This window comes from Populus euphratica, unplaced genomic scaffold (genome assembly GCF_000495115.2).
Source record: "Populus euphratica unplaced genomic scaffold, PopEup_1.0 scaffold47.1, whole genome shotgun sequence".
In the NCBI taxonomy this organism is placed as follows: Eukaryota; Viridiplantae; Streptophyta; class Magnoliopsida; order Malpighiales; family Salicaceae; genus Populus; species Populus euphratica.
This window is the reverse complement of record NW_011499925.1, coordinates 716,155-741,569: the sequence shown is the minus strand read 5'-3', so window position 1 is coordinate 741,569 and position 25,415 is coordinate 716,155. Positions and strand designations below refer to the sequence as shown.

Genomic DNA, 25,415 nt, shown 5'->3' with positions numbered 1-25,415 from the left:
TTATTTTTATTTTTCGAAACTCATATTTTTTCAGTTTTATCATTAAACTTTTATTTAATTGAAAATTTAGCTATGTTAGTTTTACTCTTTTTTTCCCTTTCTATATAACTTTTCTTTAATTTAAGAAATGACCTAGCTCAACTCGGTTTTTTTTATTTGTCGTACTTTATTAAATTTAATTTTAAATTGATTTTCTTTACTTCATCCTTCAATATTAGATTGGTTAAAAAAAAAATTCAGTTCCATCCTTCAAAGTTGAATTTTTTTTATATTAAGATTCATAATTTGTTTTAATTTCTTTGATATTCTTTTATCATTATCTCATCATTTAGATCATAAGTTTGGAGAATTAGTTTAGATTAGCTTGAATTTTTTTTTAGGATTATTTTTTTAATTTTTATTATTGTTACATTCTATTCTTTAGCATTGGGTTGTTTTAGAAGTGAGCATTGTAATCTTTTCTGGTCTATCTTTTATTGAGTTATCTCATTCGTATGATTTAGGTTATAGAGCTTGGTTGGCTTGCTCGATTTACTATTCTTTTTTATTGATTTTTTTTATCAATTTTATCCCTTCGTGTATGATTTATTTAGAATTATAATTTTTTTTATTTGTTTTTTGTTAATTTATTCGGATCTCATTGCCTAACTTGTATATTTGGCATATTCATTAAGGTTGGCCAAGATCAGTTTCTTTTTTTAATTTTTTTTATTTATTTGGTTGAGATCAGTTTTCAATTTTTTTTATTTGTCTAGTTGGAATCCTAACTTCATCACCTTTTTTTACTATGGTGATCTTTTTTTTTTAACAAATCCTAATGATTCCTTTTTTTAAGTGGTACATTAGCTGTATTTATCTTTTTATTATTATTATTATTAACTTATTAGATTATACCTTCTTATTTTTTTGCTCAATCAGAGGCAGGTTTTTTTTTGTCAAAACACTCTTGCATTGTACAAGCATTTTTTTTGTGTAACCAATAAAAAAAAATATTCTTACCCATGACACAACGTCAACCCACAAATCTAGTTATTCACTGTTAAAGGAATCTATTTGTTTTTTTTCTACATGCAAGTATTATCGTAAAGCGATATTTCCTGATTCTAAACTACGGAATTTAGAGAACAAAACAGATGTCATATCCAAAATCATGGGGAAAAACAGAAAAAAAAAAACATGTAAAACGAAAAACAAATGTGAGGAAAAATTAAAAAAAAAAAGAAGAAGAAGAAGAAAACAAGGAGAAAAAAAAGCATGTAAAACAAAAAAAAAAGAAAAAAAAACAAAACAAAACGAAAATATGGAAAAGCTACGTCTCGTAAAATAAGAAGAAAAAAAAATGAAACTCGAAAGAGAAGGCATGACTGAAAAGTGTTATTCATCCGATGAAACATAGCCATAATCCACGATTCTGACGAGGTATCCACTATGACAATCGAAAACAATATTGAAATTGATTTTTGTAGAAACCATAACATATTACAAAAAATGTTGACGAAACTTTAAAGTCCATGATATATTACAAAAAATGAATGTGCATGCTCTTTTGTACATGTTGCTCCCTCTTATTTCAAAACTTTTTATTGTCAGGAGTTAACAAACAAGCTATGGCCTCTTACAAGCTAGAAGTAAAACTATCGAAACATGAGAGGGGGAAACATAAACTAAGGAATAAGTCGACAGAAGTGAAATATATGGTCATTCCATATAATAATTTCAATCGATGTGGCTTCTATTGAAATGGAAGGGGAGATTAAGATTTCTATTTACTGGTCAAGAGGCATCCACTCCAGTTCTACTTGTAGTTCCCCAGATTCAACATTCTGGAGTTTCAATGAGATCTCCTGTTTCACCTTCCCGTCAACAATGTTTATGATGCTATCATCTATGAGGGCGTTGTCGTTTGATTTCAGCCATTTTCCAATCTGCATATTTCCAAACATTTCTGGATCCCCAAATGCCATTGCTGATGTGATCAATGGCTGGATGTCAATCTCTGCTTCCCCCATTATGTCATCAGCAGAAAATGTATCATGATCAAAAACGCTCTGAAATGCATAACAAACAAAAGGTAAGGCAAATAGTTGCCATGAGCAAATTAGAATAACCAAGAACTTGTTCATTGACGGATAAAGGTGAAAGGATTCATTTAATGAGATGTTGCAAATTAGTTTTAGTAATAGCAAATTTATAGCAAAAAAAAAAAAAACAAAAGCATTTGCTTGATTACTCAAGATAACTATGGAAGTAGTTGTGGCTTATAACGACAACACAAGTATTATATCCCCCATAGTTTTAAAACCCAAACTGACCCAGCAGGGTGGCTCAAAGCCAACGTCCTTTGTTATCTATCCATATACTATTTCACTTCAATACAACAGCACAACCACTATTGGACTATACAACAGCCTTAGTTGCTACGTTTGTTTTTAATCCTAATCACTAATTTCTGCCCCTTAACTAAATTTTTTTACAACTTGAGTTGACTGTCCTAACCTTTCTGGACTTAAACCAGGTTAACTCTTGGATTGGGTTTTAAAATGATGTTATATTCAATAACTTGCTTATGCATTCAAAATGAATACACGAACGCAACCCTTACAAATACTACAGATGGGGGGTCAAATAGACCACAATGGGTTAAAAAGTAAAATAACTAGGAAAATAGTGGATTTCCATCTCCAAGTTAAAAAAAAACCCAACAGCTAAAGAGCTTTACTCTTGTAGCTTTGGATCCATAACTGGATGGATAGAAAATTCGAATGCAACATCATAAAAATTATTAACAAACTTACCAACTTTATGGGCCCAAAATCCTGTGGAACAGATAGCATGAGTTCTTCATTCCAGACTGGATTCAAGTTGCTCTTCATCACGGTGGGTTGAGCAGTCTATTAACACAAATCACATTTTATCATTAGTGGCTAGCATCAAAATCAAAGCAGCCCCTTCACTTTCTTAATTATAATGTAATATTCTACCAATCAAAATTGATCCTTCAGAATGAAGATGATACAAAACATTTATTTGTCGCTTCAATTAAAAAAAAAAAAACTATGAAACTGCAGTCAAGATTTTACAAAGGTCTACGGGTTGGCCAACAAATTGAATGGTATATTGGTATCAACAATTTATCAAATGGTTGTGATTAATGTTATCCTTGGTAAAAATAGACAAAAAAGAATCTCTACTCGGCATGGCACCAAAGATCTGCACCTGATTTTACAAATAGAAATTATTATATGAACTTGTCTCAATGAAGAATTTGGAGAAATAAAAGTGGAAAATAATAAAAATAAAGATACAAATTTCACTAACCTGTTTCCCAAGAGCAACGATCACATAGGGATCACTTGACATCATATCTCTAATAGCTAAATTTGTACCTTTTATAACTTTAACCTTCAATATTCCCATAAACTCTACTATGCCATCCTGTAACAATTTCTCAATGTTATCCAAGTATGAAAGAGAGTATGGAAACAAAAAAGGTATGCCAAAAATTTACCAAATTCTGGGAGACGCTGGGAATTTGAAAACTATCAAAAAGGTTTGTGGATAAACTTGACTTGAGAGAAGATGAGGAAGTCTTCCCCGATGTGATCCGCAAACTAGGTTTCAAAAATTCTTGAAGCTCATACTTTGACCTGTGAGTAACAGAATAAGATATGTAAACACTATTAACATCCAATCTACAAACATCAGTAACTTTCTAGTGATAACACCATGCTTGATCTAATCTGCAATAAAAGTGACTTAATCTTTCCATATAAGTTTTATACTAGGATGAAAAAAGAAAATTAAAAAAAAAAATGACAGGTTAACAGGGTGAGTGTTTTAAGGCAAATCATTTCTAACCTGATGAACCTCGTACGCTCCTCATTACTGCAATTTGGCCCTGGCTTTGAAACTCCTTCAGGTAAAAAGGCCTCATAAATTGAATTAGCAGACAAGTTTCCTCCAACTTCGATCATGGCATCGATTTCATCATCAGACCATTCATCCAACGTCACAGATAAAACCTGAACAATCCAAATTAATAATGTTCTAAACAAAAGAATCACCTGTTTGAACATGGTAAGATCAGGTATAAGCAAACATACAAACATCAATTGGAATTCATACCTTAAAAAGCAGGTACATACTTACATGAATGTTTTGTGTGGAAAAAAAAAGACACATAAAAAGTCAAATCTTATTTCATTTTGTACACTCAAAATGTGACTAACAATAACAAAATGATAAAAGAAACTTAAAAGGTCATATATTTACACGACAACTAATTCTTAAGCTTTTGTGACTAATTCAGATTAAAGCAAGTGGTTGCTGTTAGAGCCAAGGAAACAAAGAAGTCCAACATATAAAATGAGAGACTAATTAAATACAATAAAGAATATAATTAGGGATCTTATTTTTTCTTCTAGATCAAAACATGCTCCTGGAATCAAACAGGGACCATATTCTGGATAATTCAACCATTCATTTTGTGATCCTATAATCCAATTGATCTTTCTATTTTCCTTGGAAAATAACTTAAAATTATAAATCACCAAATGATTGCAATTATGCAAGCCACATGTACTTATTGCAAAAAAACCCATACATGTCATATTTGTTGCATCTTATGATATTTACAAATCACATTAATAAAACATGATAATAATTAAATCCATGGTTCTCTATTAATTTTTTTCTTGTTTATTCTTTATGATCTTTAAGTTGTTTTACGAAGAATAAAATCCTCAATCCCATTCCATCAGGAGTGGGTCTTAAGTGGAGCAAGGGATCATTCACCTAGGTTTAGTTTACTTGTAAACAAATTTCTCAAATTGTGAGACGAATGCAACAAAATAGTGTTCTTATAAACTTTTGACGAGGAATGGAGAAAGGCTACAATGGGATTAGTATTTGATTGTTATGAAATTTTGATTTTCTATGATTATTCTAGTATTTTAGTACAATTTAGTAGGTCTTCCAGTCCTTATCAGGACTTTGACCATCAAATATTGGTTTCACTTTTATTATTTGTTTTGATGTCTATATATAAGCAACCTAGCTAGGCATTCAAGTTCCGTATGGTGCTTTGATTCTTCAACAAATTGATTTTCTTGGGAAATTGATTCGTGCTATTTTTTGTTTTCCTTGGTTCTACAATAATTCCAACCTACCCTCATATCTAATATCTAACAAATTATGGTAATCTAAGAAGGGGATCAGTTGTAATTTTTCCTTTCCTCGAAGATAGGAGCATTCTCTCTTTCCCATTTATGTGAGATCTATCCTTTCAGTTTCCAAGTTTGATTTTCTTTGTTCTTCACTTACAGTCACTAAATTTTAAATAGTTCTTTGTACTTTTTGTTATTCATAATTATCTTTTACTTCCTCTGTTTTGGATTTTTTATCTCTACTTGTTTCACATTGTTTTCTTCATTATCCTCAGTTTATCTTCACTTCTATATCATTGTTTCCAATTCTAGATTGTAATCTAGGATTATAAATTATACCAAGTCATGGAGGTTGATGTCAATATCATGTTCTCGATCAATGAGATGAATCAGATACAGCATATAAAGATGGGATGTTGAGTGCATCATGTGTATTATCATGAGTTAACTTCTCCTATACTGAGCCATAGTATGCTCTATGGTATGTTGAATTATAATCTAATGAAATTTCTAACCATTTTCTCAAAAAAATTAAAAGGTTCTTTGCTTGATATATTCAATCAAGTGCCCAATAGAACAGCCCTACAAGAAGGTCGAGGATAAAAGGATTATAAAGTTTCATTTCAAAACTGAAGCATGTTCTCGTGTCTATTACCAAATGCAAGTAAATATTGTCACTCAAATTGCAACGCCTAAACAATTGGACTATACTTCCCTACAACAATTGTTTCCTATCATTGAGAAAACAAAATTAGAAGCAATATGGAATAGTTACCTTCGAGATATGTGTACCAAGACTTCTGTGTACACCACAGCATTTTAAGCATATGAAAACCCCAATATTTGCTGATCTGGAGGAAAGAGAGTTACCAGATTTCTTAAAAGCACGGGGTCAAAAAATAAAATAACCAACCTAAACAATGACTTCAATTTAAACATATGCACAAAATATAACTTTTCAGATTGCTAATAAGAAGTGTGCATTTAAGCTCATGCATATTCACAGCCACAAGGCTAATACATTATTCAACTTACGCCCATTTTGGATCTGGAGCACCACAATCAGCGCAAAAGCGATTATCACTTTGGAGCAATAGATCTTTTAATCTTCTTTTACCTTTGCAGAAAAAACAACAAAATGTAGTGATTAAATGTATAGAATAGATAAGAAGATCTTTATAAAACAATCAAATAAATTGATCTGAAAATGGGAAAGGTGGGAAGAATAGATGGAATGGGAGGTATTACAGTCATTAAAAAATGATAAAAGGTTGGCTACTTATTTGCAGAAGATACAACAAAAGGCATCAAATCATACATACTTATTGATCCAGCCAAAAGCAAAGTGTCCAAGTTTCAACAGAAAACAAAGAAAATACATGATTGATCCAGCCAATAATTGATTTATCTTATTTCATTAATAAAAGTAGGGAGAATGGTGAAAACAATAAAGGAATAGAAGCATTGTGAACAATGTGGGAGTGCTTCCATTCCTCCTCTAATCATTCCTCGCATCTAACAACAGTTTGGTGTTCCTTTCACATCATACACTAAAGATTTTCACCCAGTAGCATGATTGCACATTTGTTACAAGCTAAAGAAACACCAACATGATTTTCATTCTATGAAGCAATGTAGTTTGTAGAATAAATGCAACTTGGTCAGTCTCAATAAAAATGAATGTCAAGTAGAGATACCCATGAGAAATCTACACGGTAGATTTCAGGTAACCAATAGATAGGGCAGTCCAATATTTTTCAAGCAATCATCAAGTTTCTTCAACATAGCAAAATGATGAAACTCTTAATCATCAGTTACTATACAAGTTTCTAGAAAGGGATTACAAGAAAGAAAATCCATCATAGTACTTCAGTTCTGCTATCTTACCAAAATAAAGCCAATAATCCATATCATGTCTAAACATCACAAGTCAAACTGATTTGCATTAGGAGTGAATAAATTTCTAAATTTCAGATTCAAAAGCAAAAATTTTCTGTATCCATGGTCAGACTACATTCTTAAAGTTGAGCATTTTACAATTAAGCAGTGTTGCTTCATATAATGATACTCAAAACAACACCAACTAATATAGAGTTCATGGTATGATTGGTCACTTTGAGATCCATCGATTTTCCACAAAGAATTATTTAAGTTCCCTATGTCTGAGAAAGTTCCTTTTTTCCTTGTAAAGAATCTAAATCAACAAGGAATAACGGAACAATCCACTTTCACATGATGATAAACCTCTATGCAAAAGCTTAGCATGGGAAAAATCCCTAAATTTGTTGCTTCCATCTTCTTCATAAACAATTCAGGGCTGCTGCAGAAACCTTTAACATTAAAAAACATTCAAATTACATAGTAAACCTGTTGGCTATTCTTATGCTTTATTGCTACTTCACCAGCATACCTGAGGCAACCTGCTGAAGCTCTGACAAACGGCTCATTGCTTTGCTAATAACAAAAAATCATTCAACAAAATCCTGTCTCCACCAAGTTATCTGCACAAAATGACCAAAAAGAGAGGAACCCCAAAAAGAAAGGAACCCAGTTCAGCAACAATAATAGAAAACTAAAATATTTGGTTAAAAAAATACAAATTCCTTTTACCTTTTCCCAATTTTTAGAAAACATAATGTCATCCCAGGATTTGTGCTTGGCAACTGGCAAAAGCAACTGCAGAGCCAAGGCATAGAGAAGAGGAGGAAAATAAAAAACTAAAGTAGATGCTGTCCAAACCAGAACTATTAACCCACCACAAATACCATATAATAAAATACAAAGATGGTCAAGGTGTCCAACTAGATAATTACAGCCAATTTTCCAAAGACCCCTCGTGACACAACAAGTGTCCAAAACAAATAGATAATAGAGACACACCTAGCAGCCTTGACAACTATAAAATTAGAGCAGCTTTTCTGGTAGAAGTAGAAAAGGGGGAGAAGAAAATCAGTTGGGTGATCTTCCACAAAGAGGTCCTATGGTGTGGCTGGTGCACCACTGAAAAGAAAATAAGCAAGTTTAGGTTCTTGGTGCAGACGGATGCCATGGACAAAGAGGAACGAGATACTTGTATCGTTTGTGGAGGCTCCTTTGCAAAGGTCCCATGACACCTATGAATAAAACAAATGCAAGGCTTGACATTACAGAACCTAGTTATCGCAACTCAAAACACAGAGTAGCAAGGGGGGTCAAAAAAATTCAAAGCTCTTGGGTAAAACTCAGTTAGTAGGTTCATCTGTTTTGACTGAATTTGTGAGCATCATACTTTAGCCGTTTGAAGACCAACTAATTATCCAGTGAACTAGTTATCCAATGAACTGTAAGCAGAGTGGTTTTGACCTCCATGATGAAGCATGTAGAATGCCCACTAGCAGTGCTACAAGCCCACGAACCTGAGCAGGCATCAACATGTATTATGCCAAAGCAGCTTCAGCTACTCACAAAATGCAAGGCCACTAACACTTTCTAATGCTGTATCTCCACCAATCACTACCTCTTAGGTAGTGTCACTAGTCACCTGTTATATCCTCACAAAATGAAAAGCGATGTCTAGCACTGTTTTCCGAGCTCTGTGCTAGCATTGTTATTTGCTTGAATTATCTAAAGATTCAATAACAAAGAAATGATAAAAGTTTAAGCTTTACATTGAATCGGATAAATAGCCTGTTTATGGCCAGTAATTCAATACCATAAATATCAATATTTAAGCTATCAAATCTACTCGTCATTGAAAATAGAATAGTATAATCCAAAAACTGATTCCTGACACAATCCTCAAATTTCTTATTTCACCTTGTATTCATCATTAAATCCAATCTGAACTATAAAACTGTAGACCTCTATGTAGATGATCATCCAGGAGGAGGACAATGCAGAAAATCTATGAAATGCCAAACATCAGCAACAAAACGCCCTGACTAGCCACGTGATCTGCCTTGCCTTATTAGTATGCTACTGTTAAGCAACCTTCTGTTAAACACCCCCACCCCCCCCCCCCCCCCCCAAATTAAAGTTGACATGATCGGCCCCACAAAAAAAATGAAAAAACAAGATAGAATTCTAAAACCAAACCATCACATAGAAACCACCGATCCTAATGTCTCAAAAACAAAAATTACAAATAATAATAACAGCATGACAGGCCCAATGAACACTTCAAAAAATTCAAAAAAGAATCATAATAACACCAAACATAAAAGTAGCTCAACGATCTGTTTGGATGCTGAGAAAACTCAGGAAAATAGGAAAAAGAAAAATATAAGAGTGATGGAGATGGTGGTTTGCGAGATTCCACGATTTACTAGAGAAACAAACAGATGGTAAGCATAAGAAGAAGAAGAAGAAGAAGGTGGTCTAACCTTGCGAAAAGGATGGATAACACCGTAGAGAACGTTTATGACTCGGAAAATCTGTGCAACTGCTCCTTGTACAGAACGTTTTTCTTTTTTCATTCAAGTTTTAAGTAAAACTGGAATTGGAAATTAGAGCCAGAGAGAGAATTGGAATGATCTATATACAAATATATTGAATGACAGAAATCTGAAATTTGAATCAATTATTAATATTAATATATCTAAAATTTAAAAAAAATTATTATCGATTGATATCTTATTTAGTTAAAATTGGTCATTCTAGAATGAAAAAAAAAAATTATTTTTCTTTTAACATTGAAAATACATCTTACATATAAGTTTGTAATTCTTGATATTAAAACTAACAAAATAATTGTTTTTGGTATTTTTAAAATTTAGACCAAGTTCTTATGACTTTGATAAATTGATTATTAAATCCAAATATTAAATACGTGAGGGTACAAAAAAATAAAAAATTCAAAATTAATTACAAAATAATTTTTTTTAAAATTAAATTTTTATTAAAAACTGGATGAAGACCATGTTTATTAAGACACAAATAAAATGTTTTTATCAATACTATTTTAACCACGACATCAATTATAAAAAAAAATTATCATTCATCAACTCAAAATAAAAAAACACCAATCATCCACACAAATTTTATTACTTTCACTTACTTTATTCAAATTTCATTTCAGTCCAAATAAATTCAAACATAACTCTTGCACTAACATTATGTTCAAAAATGCAATATCAATCCAAAAAATAATTTCACAATTCAACATAAATAAACCAAACAATTTCAAACTGAAAAAAACATTAAATCAAATTAATAATGTCCAAACAATCCAAATATTATACAAAATAAGAAAAATTTTGTTCTAAATTTTCACAATTTTATAGCAATTTTTTCAAAAAATATTTGCGACCTTTTAAGGTGTTTAAAATGCTCAAGATATACCTAAATCAATTGAAATTTCATATCATAGAATTTAATATAAGATCTATATTGAATATTTTATATTTACACCTTAATATAGAGATTAAGAAAAAAGGGGAGTAAATCTCTAACATGAGATAAATCCTTATAAATATGATTTTGTTAATGTATATATCTTATAGCCAATCGATTAGTTATATAAGACATTAATTTTATTTATGTAAAAAATATTTAATTTTTAATAAAAGCTTATTCATCTTCAATATTCATGAAATATTTTATTAATAAATTTGGAGTGAAGATCTTGAGATAAAAATATTTTTCAAATTTTTTTTAAGGTTATTATAATTATGAGATTTATATTGTATCAAAGTGTTATTCTTAAATATTTATAGTTAATGCTCTATTAATATTGAATTTTAATTTGAGTTATTGATACCGACACATTATATTATTTCTTTTATGAAAAGAATCAATTATTTTTATAAGTTAATATAGAAAGAATAATTAAAACTCATATGTAAGTATTTATTAGATGGTATGTTTATTGAACTGATTAAAATAAAAATTACATATAGAGAGATCACTTGTATCTATAAAAAGACTCGTATGATTGTTATGTAAAAAATCTTTAGGCATGATAGTTATCTTATATAGAGAATATTATACCGATCTTGCTACATATTATTTAAATCAAGAATAATAAATAAGTAAATATTAAAAATAACATAAATCATATAAAAGTATTTAAGCAATAAAAAAAATATCATCTTAATTTAATTTTTTTTTTTAAAAAAAAACTGAATTTTGTCCCCACCACCCGCACTCCCAACTAGGGATTTACCTTCTGATTCTACCGCTTGCTCGGATTGAACAGTAGGAGGTGGAAGTAGGGAGTGGGTTACATCAAGCAACCAGACGGGGTGAACTCTACTCCACCTTCCATCCGTAATTATCCCTTTTCCTTCCCTTTCCAGAAACAATAAGCATGAATGTCACCATCTCCCACCTTACCTCCCAATAATTTCAAAAGCAGAAAACAGAGAAACGATAGAAGGGAAGCTAAGTGTTTGTTGGGCTTAGGTACTAGATGGATTTGAGTGATGGCTTTGATGCACACAAACATTTATAAACTTAAAAGCTTCTTTGTTTCTATATTTTAACAGTATTTTTTTTATTATTTTAAATTAATTTTTTATAAAACAATCACTATCATGAGCACATTCTCAGACATCCACGTAATCTTACAATTCAAGTAAACATGAAGCTCTTTCATCCATTAATTATCCCAAAAATACAAAAAGAGGAACGCATTTCTCTATAACCCAAGTTAGTACTTTAGGTTTCATAGCGTATTCTTCAAAGCGAAGGGGGCATTTTTTTGGGCAAGGAAGGGAGGTCAATGGTAAAACAAAAGTAAAATGCTTGAAAAAGGGAAGCCTTGGAGCCCATATGGGCCGGAACACCAGAGAGTCCTTGGATTCCAAACCAGGCCAGTGCCTCTCTATAATCGTTATGAGTTTATGACAGATGCTGCCCTTTCAGCCACTACAAGCGACAGACTTCACCTCCACGGTTGATACTAGACACAGCAAAAGACAACTTGCATTGGAGGAAACAAGAATCATTTATCAATACCAAACAAAAGGTTTCTAATTTGTTTTAATCCATTTGATTATTTAACAGCACAGATGAATGGTTTCAGCTAATCAAGTTCATGTGATGCTGACCAACAACAGAAAAATGCCACATTACCTAACAGGACCACACTGCTGCTGCTGTCTCGGGGCTCGTAAAGATGCAATATCAGTACACTTCAACATGCCATTGTTTTTTCTTTTTAAGCTGTGAGAGCTTTTCATCCCACTTCTCTCCTCTCTGTTCCGCTACTTTCTTCAGCGTATCTTGGATCCCAGGCATCATTCCTTTGAGTCCACAGAAATAGATGTGCGCTCCATCATCCAAGAGTTTGAAGATTTCATCACTGTATTCCTCAATCTTATCCTGCACGTACATCTTGCCTCCACTCTTGTTCTTTTGTTCTCTACTGAGCGCCTTGTCATACCGGAAATGGTCTGGGTAATCCTGAAGATATTTGGCAAATTCCTCATCATAGAGGAGACTGTCAGTGTTGGCCACCCCAAGGAAAAGCCACGCAAGACCACCAAACTTGTATGTTGGGACAGCCTCCATAAACATTCGCCGGAGATAACCTCTAAACGGAGCTACGCCAGTGCCAGTAGCAATCATTATGTGGGTGGCATTTGGGTCATCCTCAGGTAAAAGCATTATCTTGCCAGAAGGTCCTGCCAAAGATATTCTAGGACAGTTAATGGCTAATAAATCATCACGTGACGCAAATTATATCTACTAGCCCATTCCAAGAAGCACCCGAGACAATCCTAACAACACTTCATGTGTTTTACCAGCAATTTGGAGACTAAGTTATTGTTTGGCATGAGTTATAGATTGCTCAAAGTCATGAAAAAAAAATTACTTTAAGCCAAATGCTTTTAAATTGAATGGTATATTTGATAACAGTGTCATAATAATAGTTTAAAACAAGACTTTGATTTAAATCTAAAAGTAGCTCATGTATCAATCAACCTTGAGTAAAAAGTCAACAATCAAAAGGTTATTTTTCTTTTTTGCTTAAAATAATATTTTAACTTAAAATCTAAAAATAATTTAGGAATTTCAGTTAAAATGATTATGATTTTGCTTTAGTCAAGTCAAAAAACAACTTGAATAGTTTGTTGTCTAATAACAATATATCAATAATTAAGCATCAAAACACGAAACCAGAGCATCCTTGGTTAGCTAGAACTAAGGAAATAAACAATAAATAAATGATACAGCAAAAAAGTAACAAGTTTCTCAGTCTTTCCACCAAATTAGCAAGGCCATACCAGTGATCTGAACTTTGTCTCCAGGCTTTGAGTTGCAGAGGAAATTGCTGCACACACCACTCTTCGAAGGATCCTCCTTTCCAGTCTCAGGGTCATAATAGACAGCACGGCGGACGCATAAACTAGCAGTCTTGCCGTCAAAAGAATCTCCATACCTGGTAGATGCTATTGAATATAGACGTACATTGTGGGGGGCCCCTGGTTTCTTCGGGTTTTCACCCTATGATGCAAAGAGACAAATTACATTAGTTAAATAGAAGCATTATTATCAAAGTATTATAAAAAAGATGAACAAAATGTTGACTTTAATGCAAAATCTAGAGTCCCACTCCTCAATTAGACTGGATTGAGTAGATCAGGATCTGCTAGATTTCAACTATATCATCTTGGAACTAAAGGCTAACAGCATGCTCAGACTAAAATGACTGGGATCACAATGCTTACTAGAACAGCATGTGCATGCTCTAGCACTTCAATGCAATCTTCAACATGCCCAATCCCCACCCAAAACCATCACCACCACCAAAAAGACAGGCAGAAGTCACCAATTTAATGCAAACTATATACATAATGATAGCAGGCCTAGTTGCTTGATAAATAACATGACTTACAGGGGGTATTACGCCATAACTCTGTCCTTCCCAGTAGGGAACATTACCACCATGATCAATCACTACATGGCAAGTCTCTCCAGGAGCGTTTGGGCCGACAAGCCTCTCTACAGAGACAATTGTTGCTGTGTAAGGTTCCTTGGGCTTGTATGTATTCAATGGAGGTTCCTTGGCATCTTCAAGTCCTAAAGGTGAAACTGCAACCTTGGATCTACTGGCTTGTTGCACAGACATGCATACCAACAATCGTTTTTTCAACCCAGCATTCCTTGATTTCAAATCCAAAGATGAGGCAGGGTGCCATGATTTATCACCAAAGCTTATATTTTGAATCTGCAACAAAATCATGGGCAACTTCCTTGAGATCTAACTAGCATGCGCGCGCGCGTGCACATTTACATGAATGCAAAGCACATGGATGGCAGACACATGTACACACGTACACAAACACATAATGAAAATTGGAGCAGATTGAAACACTTAAACAGGGATAATTGTCCAAATCAGATTAGTGCCTCATCATGTAGAGATTACTTATTGGATACAAAGAAAATTGGCTCAATCAACAGTACAAGATCTATTAAATTAGGATATAATTTTAACCAGTCATATAGCTTAGCAGCTTGCATGTGCAAAACACATGGAATGACCGGCAACTTCACTTAATGGAAGACTGTGGTAACTAGCGGGGCTTCAGTAACTACTAACAAAGTGCAGAAGCATTTAACAAAATGCAATGTTTAAATTGGATAACAGGATTGCTGCAAGCTGTACTTGTACTCAATAAGCTAAAGAAACTTCAGCTTGATCTTTGGATCATTGACCTTCAGTTTAGACATGGGAATGTTCTTCGTCTCAAACAAAAGAGTTCTCTCTTGATTAAAAGGACAATTATTTCACTTGCAAACATATTTGGGGGCGGAGAAACAGGTCGGCACCCTAAGTAACCCATGCATGAATGAACTAGCACATGCAAGCATTTCTTCTTCAGGAACAACTTAATAGCAAGCTCAAAATTAAAGACACAAAATCAGTTTCATGTCATTTCTCCTTTTTTTTTTGTTAAATTTCTTATCAAGTTTGAACTTATGCAGCCACCATTAAGTGTCTTATTCAGCAATTTATTTTCCAGCATTTGAAAGATGACCGTACTCTCCTTCTCCATCTACAATAGCAATAAAGATCATGATCCACAAACTTGCAATATCAACCTCTTTCCACATTTCATAACCCTTCAAATATCAAATCCATTTCTAACATAATTATAACTTGTAAGTGACTCATCCTCATCAGTTATCAAAGAAAATGTTCAACTCAAACAGAAATTTCTTTTTCTTTTTTGGACATGAACAAGCATACAAACGGCAGATTTTCTCTATGTGAGTCCCATTAAAAAACAGGGCTGCCCATTAACAAGATCTTAATAACTTTTAAAAACGAAAAATTTGCCCTCGTCTTGCTAAGAGGAAAGGTTGAAGGAAACCAAACAGACCCTTTAATAATCTTCTTCCATGATCATGAAACAAGATTTAATATTACCTTAAAAGCAGATCTCCTTAGGGTGGTATCGCTCCCAGCAGGAACAGCAAAGGAAACCTGCAGCGACAAAATAAAAAAGAAAAAGAACGATCAATCTCAAATACAAAAGATGAGGCAACTGTTAAAAAAAGAAAAAGAGATCCCAAAGGGTATGGCGTTTTGGAACCTGAGAAAGTGCAGCCAAATGAGCCATGATGAGCAGCAGATGATGAGATTAATTGCGCGAGAAAGACAGAGAGATTAAGAGAGTGATTAATGAGGTCCTGGAAATGTTTTTTATACTATGATGCATGTGAAGAAGAGTTGATGGTTGACTGAGGAGGCAGGTTTATGAGTGAAAGTGATCCTTTGGAGGGTAGCAAGGGACGGGGGCGGGGCAGGCGGAGCCTCTTTGCCTCTTGCCTATCTCTTTCCACCCTCTCGGCTCTCCCTGGCTGCTGGTGCTTAATTAATGTACTTTCTATTCCCCTATATTTTTTATTTACTCTTTAGATTAAGATTATTTGCTAATCTATTTCCCTATACGAATGAATATTCCCACATTTTAGTTTTTTTTTTCTCGATTTTTTTTTCTTCTTTTAAAAAACACTTGTTATGAACAATTTTAAACTTTTGAGGGTTGGAAGCTTATTGAGCATGACTTCTTCTTCTTCTTCTTCTTAATCTAGTTTCTAGTCTATCCCTCGTGAAGTCATGAAAACTTTGACCTGGACATAGATACTTTCTTGGTGGGTACACCAGGCTTTGAATTTTTTTTCCGGTTCCATGATGTTTTGCAAAACAAGTGCCATGATTATATGCTTGGGGTTTCAGTTGGGCTACCCTTTCTTGCCTTTGACTAATCCTCGGGGTTTCAATTAGGTTACCCCTTCTTCTCCCCGACTAGCCTTCGACTGGGTTATGAATTTAGTATATTTTGCTTGCTTAAGTGATTTAGGCTCATTTCATTCTAAAAATTTATTTTTGATGATAAATTAGATTTTATTTTAAATGGATGAGATGCCCAACTTTCCTATTTGAAATGATTCCATGAATAATCATACCAATTTTAATTTTTTTTATGTATTTTCTAACTTGTCAAGATCTTGTTGTTTTTATAATAATTAATTTTTATCTTTATTTTTTTTAAATTAGCGAGTTCATTAAAAGCCTTAATAAGCTGGGGCATGTTAAAATCCTCAAAGCCTAAGATTTTAGTCCCGACCCAAAAATAAATAAATAAATAAAAGTGTTCTTTTGAGCTTAATTTTTATAACTTTGATGATTGGAGGATGTTTTAAAAAAATTTCCTTAGTTTTATGTTTTTTTATTTAGTATAAGAATTCTAATATTAGTTGGATTCTATATTAACTCTATAATTATTTATAATTATTATTTTTTCTTTTGAGGATCAGGGTTTAGGCCGAAGACTAGTATAAATAAGATTATTTAGTTTGAATTTTAGTGGACTTTGATAATTTTAATAAAAAAAAAAGTTATTCTCCTTTTCTTCTTTAGAATAATACCTATGAGATTAAGGGATTTTCTCAATAAGTTTTTATTTAATCCCTCTTTATGATTTTCCTTTTAATTTTAGTTATAGTATTTAGGTTGTGTCAGTTAATTTTAAAACGCAAACCTTATTGGTTGAGCTTATTGATTACCATAGTTGAAGGTTATGGAGCAAGCCATGTTTCATGATAGAGGATGATGTTTTTAGATAAGGAGGTTCTGACCTAGGAACATGATGTTAAAAAACTAATAATTAAGGATTTACAAAGACAAATTACAAGTTTAAATCATAATTTACGGTTCAGGATTTGGAAGAACGTGAGATAGATGATTGTAACTCTATATTTAGTTTTGAGAACCCATATCATAAGTGATATCAAATAAGACAACCTCGTGTTCAGGATGATCATCATAGAAACTGAGGTTTTTGAGTGGAATTCTTCGAGTTTGCAAGCACCTTTCATGATTAAAGGATTTCATAAGGTATAAGGAATCTCTAAGTATAAAGCATCTCAAACCTTCGGTTCTTTAAAGAGAAAATCTTTCCATAATTAAACCTTGAGAAAGCCACCATTATGCAATGATGCAATCGGATTTTTAGAAAAAGTCATTTATTTTCTAAGTTATTTTTTTCCTATTTAGTTTAGGAAATAAAATATTGTGCTTGGTAATTTTTTTTCTTATTTAGATTATGAATTCCTAGAATAACTATATAATTATTTATTAGAATATTTCCTTCTTCGAGATAAACCTAAGGCTAATATAAATAAGGTTGTATAACTTATATTTTAATAGATAATTGAAAGAGAAATATTTGGTAATAAAATTTTGAATTAGAATTTTTGTATGGCTACCATATTCAGGACAATTCTTTGTCGCTTGTGCTTATTATCTTTCTTGTGTTGCTTTCATTTATATTAATTGGTATCAAAGTATAACAATTTCTAATGGTTAGTTTTTGTGTGCTCTTAGATAACCATGGCTGAAAGAGTTCATAAAACAAAACATGCTCATATAGGAGGAGATGATGAGATTCCCTCACCAGAGAGGAGATGTTTAGGAATTGATCATAAAAAAATATACAGATTGTAGAATTCACCGATTAGTTAACAAAGGTGAGGAACTTGAGGGATCATACGGAGAGTGATCATGAATTCATGACCAACTTTCAAAACTTGTTTCAAATGTGAGAGTAGATGAGGTAACTTTTTTTATCAAGATGGGTATCATATATACACGAGAGCCAATGATAACAAGTTTGTTAATAGTCAAAACTTTCAAAGATCAAGAACACCATAACCACAAGAAAACTCTCAAAATACTTAATTTTATTCATTCATGTTTCACTTATGAAAATGTCATTACAATCATTTATTTAGAATAAATAATATTGCATATAACAAACAAACTAGGAAAACTATTCAATTTACATAGGAAAAAAAATTTAAATCCTTTCTTGATTTTTTCTAGGTCTAGAATCAACTGATGCTCTGATACCAGATGTTGTGCCGTGAATGATTCAAAAATCGGCAACAATGAATCTGACGAAAATGGATGAAGGATGGGTCTGGTTGTATTGTCTTTCTTCTGGTGTTTAGGCTAGATTATAGTATTTTTAAGGTAAATAAAATGGAGGATAAACTAGAGTGATACTTTGATAAGTCGATCTGGACGCCACAAAGATCAATCTAAGATTTTGACGCCACTCTCTTTGTGATTAAAGAGTGATAAGTCAGGTAGGGTTCTTCACAAATCAATTTGGAAGAATAACTCTTAATTCTCGGAATTAAGTTCAAATCTTGGCCAAAAGTTGTTTATTACATATTCTGATGTCATATTTATAATGGAACATCCCTCCACACTTAGGAAAATTCAACATGACAGAAAATCAAGCCCAAAAATTGAACGTGACAAAGTAACCAGACAAATTACACTAGCACACATTTTCTGACTTTAATTGAAACATAAACAGACCGAATTTAAAATGGCTATAACTTCTTGCACAAAAGTCCAATGCAATCATGGTTGGACAATCTGGAAAGATCACGTTCTGAACTTGAAATCCACCTAGATTAGTCTTGTTTTCACATGCAATGGATGACTTCAAATTCGGGTTCAAATTTATCTACTGTTCTGACGTAAACAGCATCAATTTCTTAACTTATTTGCATTATCAACCCAAATTCAAGTAGTCCAGCATCAAAAGAACCATTAAGGGCTCTTCCCATCTTTAAGCTCCAATTGTAGGCAAATAAGCACCCTTGAACCAATTTGAAACTGATTGCCAATTTTTAACTCCGACGCAGCTTCAATCATTTTAATTTGACTCGTCAAGGTCCTTTATAGTTGTTTTGCTCTCGCTCTTGTCATTGGACCATCCGAATCCTCTTGCATATTCAATTTACCTTTACAAGATGGATTATCATTCCCATGATGCACATCAGAATTGTAATCTTTATATTAATTATATTCAATTTTTAATTTCTAAAACTTATCTTAATCAAGTCACACTTAATTAATCATCATATTTTAATCTCTAACCAATAGTTCTTATTGTGTGTGAATCATTAGGTTTCTAATATGTTAGCACCAATATAAATTATAATCATAATCAAAATAAAATTAAAAAAATTAAATAATTTAATTTATTATTAATTTAACAATTGATTAATTTTATTTGAAGACTAAGTGTACCATTCAGGTTAGGAAAGGACTACTCAAGTAAAAAATTTTCAAAGTTGATCAAATGGGTTAAGTTTAATAACAATTTATTAGTATTTAAAAGTGTATTTTTATCAAGGTTTTATATCATGATTTTTCACTTGAAGTATTCATAACTCCTTAACTAAAGCATGTTTTATAATAACAAGTCTGATACCATAAGGTACCTTTAATTTATGGTAAATGTCCATCATAAATGCAAGTCTATCACATAAATAAAAGGATTGATTGATGAGTTGAAGTATTGAAATTAAAAGGACAAAGAGAGAGCCAAATTTAAAAAAGAGATGCTGATGCAATCCAAACTAAAACACTGTTATGTAATTGGGTCATATTTGGAGCTATAAATCTTAGATTTAGGTCTGCTTTATATGGATGGAAAGTTAAGACATAGGCCTAAAACTTTCATGGAGAAGTCAAACTCAATTTTGCTATTTGAAAGTTCAAATCTTAGCAACAATGTAGAAGTTCGAATATGTCCTGCAGCCCAGACATTATTCAGTGTTTAGCTCATATCTCGAGTTCTAGAAGTCCAAATGACCTCAATTTTTTTTTTTGAAATGCTGAGATAATTTCCTAAAACTTTCATGTGAAAGTTTGATTCAAATTTTAACATTATCAATGATATTTTATTCAGACAAGAAGATAAGGATTGTCACTAAGTCAAGATGTGACCACCCATTCAAAATTAGTCATCAAATCAATAGTTCTAAATTTTGGCCTATAAAAGGAGGCATTTGTCATGCATTTAGGTATCTTGGTTTCTAGATCAAGATCATGCTCTTCCTTTCTCTCTTTGTATTTTTGTAATACTTAAGTTTTGCTTTCATTAATAACTTATATATACCTTTCATTTCCTTTTCTTTACTTAGTTAACCTTTATCTTATTTATGTATAATGTAAACTTAATATGGACTTTAATGTTTGATACTAACATGTTTTGTATTTGTTATCTTGTTTACTCTTAATACTTTGCTTATTAAATGGTTAATCTAGATTTATATTGTATAACACTTGGTACAACAAATACTTGACACTTTTATAACCTAACTGTATGGTGTAAATGGCATTTGTGCTATAAAAAGAATTTGATTTGTTGTTAACATAAGTTATAATCATGAATGCTTGACAACATTTATAAGTATTAGCATTATTCAATAAGATAACTAATGTAATCATGTTAACAATTTATAATCCGATTAAAACCTCCTTTGTGTGTGGTTTCCAGTTGAATAATACGAGTTTATACTATACTTGTTTGAAATACCATTAGTGGATCATTTAACCTTAACATTTGTTGTTATCATTGTTTAATCCTCACATTGATGTTTCATCTCAAAGTTCTCATCAACTTCTTTATTATTATTGTTGTTGTTGTTGTTGTTTTTATCTATAATTTATACAATTAACCTCCTTGTGGTTTGACTCCGGTCTTGATGAGTTATTTATTACTTCGACATTCCTGTACTTGGAAGAAGACATCAATCTTTAACTTAAACATTAAAGAGTTTCTTGTGGGTTGAATATTATGCTTTCATATTAAATAAATTTTGGTTTGACTAACAATATGTTGCGAGCTAATTATCTACACTTAAGTACATGTCATGCTAGGTTGAACTTAAAAAAAAACAAGAAAAAAAAGAAGAAGAAGATAAGGACATTTATACCTAATGCTTAACATAAAAACTAAAATAGAATTGGTATCAAAATACATCCTTGTACTTACGTGAAAGTAATCATCCATAACTAGATTCTCAACTTCTATTCCAAGCTATAATTTATTTATTTTTATACTTTTTATCTTAATTTTATACCTTTCCAAATCAACTTGAAATCAATTTAAATTTTTATAGTAGTTATATTATCATGTCTAGAATTTGCTTGTAAATATTTAAAAAATTTAGATTAGTTTAGCATTGTCTATCAATTAGTGCTTTGATACCTATATTTAATTTTGGTTTAAGTTGTAAAATAGTGATTAAACTATATTATTTAATGAAATGATATCTACTTTTCTATACTATTAAGGAGTAGCTATACCACTATATTATAAAGTTATAGGTTTCATATGCATTAAAATTTAGCATATAAATTTCTGATTAATTTTTGACATAATTGCCGGAGATTATTTTATTTAATATCTTTGTTATTTTCTAATTTTTTTTTTTATTGTTTACATTAAGTTTTGTATGCAAACTTGTCAAATGGGATACACTAACCTTGTTTTATTAAAAAGAACTAATTGATATTTGGAAAACATTGTAATTAGAGAGATAGTTACATTGTACATTAAAATAATATAGCGAGTTATTTATTTTTCCACCCAAGAAACTTAACACTTTTAAGGATGTTAAAGTCTTTTCATATGACCCATTTACTATTTTTAAATTGATGAAGGATAAATATTTTTTTTTTTCATATTGAGTGTACAATAAAGTAACTAAAATACCCTTAAAGATAAAAAAATTTAAACTTGACATGAATAAATATTTTTGTATTTTCAAAATAGTTTTTGGTTATTGTATTTTCATTCGAGGGGGGATTGGGTATTTTCCCAAAAATAAAAAATAATAAACAACTAAAATGCACAATAAAACAATGAAAATAACTTTAAAGTCAAAAAATTTACACTTGAGATCTAGGGGTATTTTCAGTTTTTCACTATAATTTTTTTATTTTTATAATTATAAAGTCAGTCTAGTGACAACTATGTATTTGACTAAATAAATAATAAACTAAAAGGTGGGCACACATGTGAAGTACCAAGACATAAGTGGGAGGCACTCGCACCCTTTAAGGGTGCGTGTGGCGCCTCTCGATATTCAAAAATACATTTTCATCGTGTTATTGAAAGAGTTGTCATGTCTTTTTTTTTTTATTAATGTAGTGCAATTTGGTGTTGGTTGATCACTTTTTTCTCCTTCTCTTTTTTATCCTAAAAAATCGCAACTTAGCCTTCTCGGTTATTGGTATTTTAACTTTAATTTTTATTATTTTAATTTTTAATTTTTTATCTTACCTCTTTTATAGAAGTTTTTATTTGTTTTCAATTTCATTATTCAATCTTAATTTATCAGATATTAGCTTCAATGTGATCCTCATTCTTTAAATTTTTTTCCTTATTTTTTTTGTAAAAGATTTAGTAGTTTTCAATTTCATCTTTCAATTAAAATTAATGGTATTATATTTTCTAATTTGGTTTCTATTATTTTGATTTCTAATTTTTTTTCTTTATTCTTTTATAAATAATTATTTTTTAAATTTTACCTATTAATTACAATATTTTTTTTATGACAATTTTGATCCTTTTTTTATCCTTTTACTAGTTTGATTTTTTTCCTCAATTTCACATTTTAATTAAATGTAAAATTTGTTTTTTATGTCAATTTCGATCCTCTTTTTTTTAATTATTTTTTAAAATATATTTGTATAATTTTTTTAATTTTATCTTTCAATATTTCATTGATTAATTTTAAAAAGTTGACATAATTTTTTTATTTATAAAAACTTTATAATTATTTTTATTATTTTTATCAAATTATTTTAATTATATTATTTGAATTACGTGTTTAACAGAATATTCTAAATTTTCCCATTTCTAATTAACGTGGTGGTTAAAAGTATATCATCGTTTTTTTTTGTTTGAATATTCTAAATTTTCCCATTTCTAATTATCGTGGTAGTTAAAAGTATATCATCGTTTTTTAACTTTTTTATTAAAAAAGATAATAATTCTACCACACGAGTAAAACAAGGCTGGTATTGGGCGGGCATTGAAAACATGCGGGCATCCACAACATTTTGAAAGGAAAGGAGATGGGTTTCTTTAGCAAACGGATCATCGAAAAGTTCTCAACAACTTCCAAGTGACTAGTCGATCAGGAGGAAATGGATGATGTGACAGAAGCGAGGCGTCTTTGGATTCTTTTTAGCCCATCGATATCGGTTCACCATCACGAACACGCCTTTTAGAAAATTTGGAGACATATTCTATACTTCCATCTTTGCTTAGTTCACTTCTACATTTCAGGGGAACTTGCTCTGAGGATCCCAGATTCACATTGGAGATACTTATGATTTGTGCAGTAGATAAAGTACTTGGAATTTAACAATCGAAGTGCTCAAGTTAATTCCTTTTCCTTTTTATCTGAAAGATGATGCCAAGAGATGATTGAATTATTTGCTTTTAGGTAGCATCACTAGTCGGAAGCAATTGACTTCCAGGTTCTTGCAGGAAGTCTGTCCGCTGTAGAGGAAAAGGCAATTGAAGAGAGGGATGGTGATAAGCTTCATGAAGCATGGGAACAACTTAAGGAGTTGACAAGGAAGTGCCCTGATCATGGTTTTTCAAAGCATGGGAACAATTGTGGTGATCAGGCTAGCCGATCAATCAAATTGTTGCCCAAAGGGCTTTACGAAGGATGTTTTGGTGCCGGAAAATGAGTTGATATTTCCGGCTGATTTCTCTGTCCTTGAAAAGGAAAAAAGAGCCGATGCCTGCTAAATTGTTTCTTATGTTTGGACATCCATTTCTGACAATCACAGGGACGAGGATAGATGTCCTTGAAGAGACCTTAACCATGGATTCAACATATTCGAAGCAACGAGGTGCCCAAACGATGTTTTTTCATGCTTTTATATTGATGTGTTCGATTCATTTGTGATGGATTTAATTAATCCAAGTATGAGAAATGACTCGGTCATGTTTTTTAACGAGGAAATTCACAACATCGTTCCTTTTCCTGCTATCTTGTCCTCCTCTACCCTCTGTTGCCATCTACACACAGTCAAAAAAAGAAGTGAAAACCAATGGAAACAAGCATGGGATTCGGGCTGATGTGGCTAAAGGTGTTTTTTTTGGGTCAGTTTAATTAGATTTAGTTTTTATAAAAAAAATAATAAAACTGATTTTTAAAAAAATTAAAATTAATTTAAACGGATCGAGTTCTATTTAGTTTGATTATTTTAAAATAAAAACCAACTCAAATCAGTTTTTCTTGATATTTTTTTATATAACTCATTTTTTTTAGTTTTTTTGGGTTTTGGATCGGTTCTGTTAAATTTTGGTTTCAGATTAATAAAACAAATACAAACTAGTTAATCTTTTTAAATTTTAATTGATTTAATTAATTTTTTTATGGTTTAGTTTTTTTTATTATTGTTTTGTTTTTATTTTTTTTAATTTAATTAATTTTTTTTTGCTCATCTCCTCTAAGGCCATATTTATTTCTCGAAAAATAATTTCCAGGAAACCATTTTCCAAACTTTTCTGTGTTTGTTTACCATTAGAAAAGTTAACAAACTCAGGAAAGTTGGTCAACGGAAAACACTTTCTGATCAACGAAAAATATTTTTCAGTCAAAGAAAAATTTGGCTTGGTTTTCAGGGAAGTGTTTTTCTGGAAAATCACTTTCCAAACTTTCTTATGTTTATTTGCTGTTAGGAAAGTTGATAAACGAAAAACAATTTCCAGTCAAAGGAAAATTTGGCTTGATTTTCAGGAAAATATTTTCCTAAAAAATTTGGGAGGAAAACACTTTTCGGAAGTTGTGAAAAATTTAGAAATGTCATTATTTGCTGATTATATCAAATTTGATCTTTAAAATTTTGATTGCTATATATATTTTGTTTTGAATATTTATTTTTCAATTTTATTTTTTAAAATTTAATTTTTATATTAA

The 25,415-nt window shown here is 31.3% G+C and overlaps 2 protein-coding genes across 4 annotated transcripts; both read right to left on the bottom strand.

The window, feature by feature from the left end:
- Nucleotides 1–1,477: 1,477 nt before the first annotated feature.
- Nucleotides 1,478–9,731, bottom strand: LOC105135611 (ADP-ribosylation factor GTPase-activating protein AGD12-like). Of its 3 annotated transcripts, none has more exons than XM_011040573.1 (10): nucleotides 9,527–9,731; nucleotides 7,776–7,841; nucleotides 7,576–7,666; nucleotides 6,201–6,282; nucleotides 5,941–6,016; nucleotides 3,859–4,022; nucleotides 3,509–3,647; nucleotides 3,319–3,435; nucleotides 2,796–2,891; nucleotides 1,478–2,048 (listed from the first exon to the last, which is right to left on the bottom strand). In XM_011040573.1, the coding sequence occupies exons 3-10, from the start codon at nucleotides 7,610–7,612 to the stop codon at nucleotides 1,767–1,769; spliced, it is 993 nt and encodes a 330-aa protein (XP_011038875.1). In that variant the 5' UTR covers nucleotides 7,613–7,666; nucleotides 7,776–7,841; nucleotides 9,527–9,731; the 3' UTR covers nucleotides 1,478–1,766. The 3 variants fall into 3 exon arrangements, with proteins under 3 accessions (XP_011038875.1, XP_011038876.1, XP_011038877.1); XM_011040574.1 differs by having other exon boundaries at nucleotides 7,776–7,828; XM_011040575.1 differs by lacking the exon at nucleotides 7,776–7,841.
- Nucleotides 9,732–11,939: 2,208 nt separating this feature from the next.
- On the bottom strand, nucleotides 11,940–16,009 carry LOC105135612 (ferredoxin--NADP reductase, root isozyme, chloroplastic-like). The gene is made up of 5 exons (XM_011040576.1): nucleotides 15,689–16,009; nucleotides 15,523–15,579; nucleotides 13,984–14,316; nucleotides 13,373–13,592; nucleotides 11,940–12,769 (listed from the first exon to the last, which is right to left on the bottom strand). Exons 1-5 carry the CDS (start codon nucleotides 15,713–15,715, stop codon nucleotides 12,270–12,272), a joined length of 1,137 nt encoding a protein of 378 aa, XP_011038878.1. The 5' UTR covers nucleotides 15,716–16,009; the 3' UTR covers nucleotides 11,940–12,269.
- Between the last annotated feature and the right edge of the window lie 9,406 nt (nucleotides 16,010–25,415).

Excerpts from the sequence above, each read along its gene's own strand:
- LOC105135611 (XM_011040573.1), bottom strand. The coding sequence starts at position 7,612 with ATGAGCCGTTTGTCAGAGCTTCAGCAGGTTGCCTCAG. Across the intron at positions 3,436-3,508 it reads CCAGCGTCTCCCAGAATTTG|GATGGCATAGTAGAGTTTAT; the intron begins GTAAATTTTTGG and ends AAATTGTTACAG. Across the intron at positions 2,049-2,795 it reads ATTTTGGGCCCATAAAGTTG|AGCGTTTTTGATCATGATAC; the intron begins GTAAGTTTGTTA and ends TATGCATTTCAG.
- LOC105135612 (XM_011040576.1), bottom strand. The coding sequence starts at position 15,715 with ATGGCTCATTTGGCTGCACTTTCTCAG. Across the intron at positions 15,580-15,688 it reads ATTTGGCTGCACTTTCTCAG|GTTTCCTTTGCTGTTCCTGC; the intron begins GTTCCAAAACGC and ends TTGTCGCTGCAG. Across the intron at positions 13,593-13,983 it reads GTTATGGCGTAATACCCCCT|GGTGAAAACCCGAAGAAACC; the intron begins GTAAGTCATGTT and ends TTTGCATCATAG.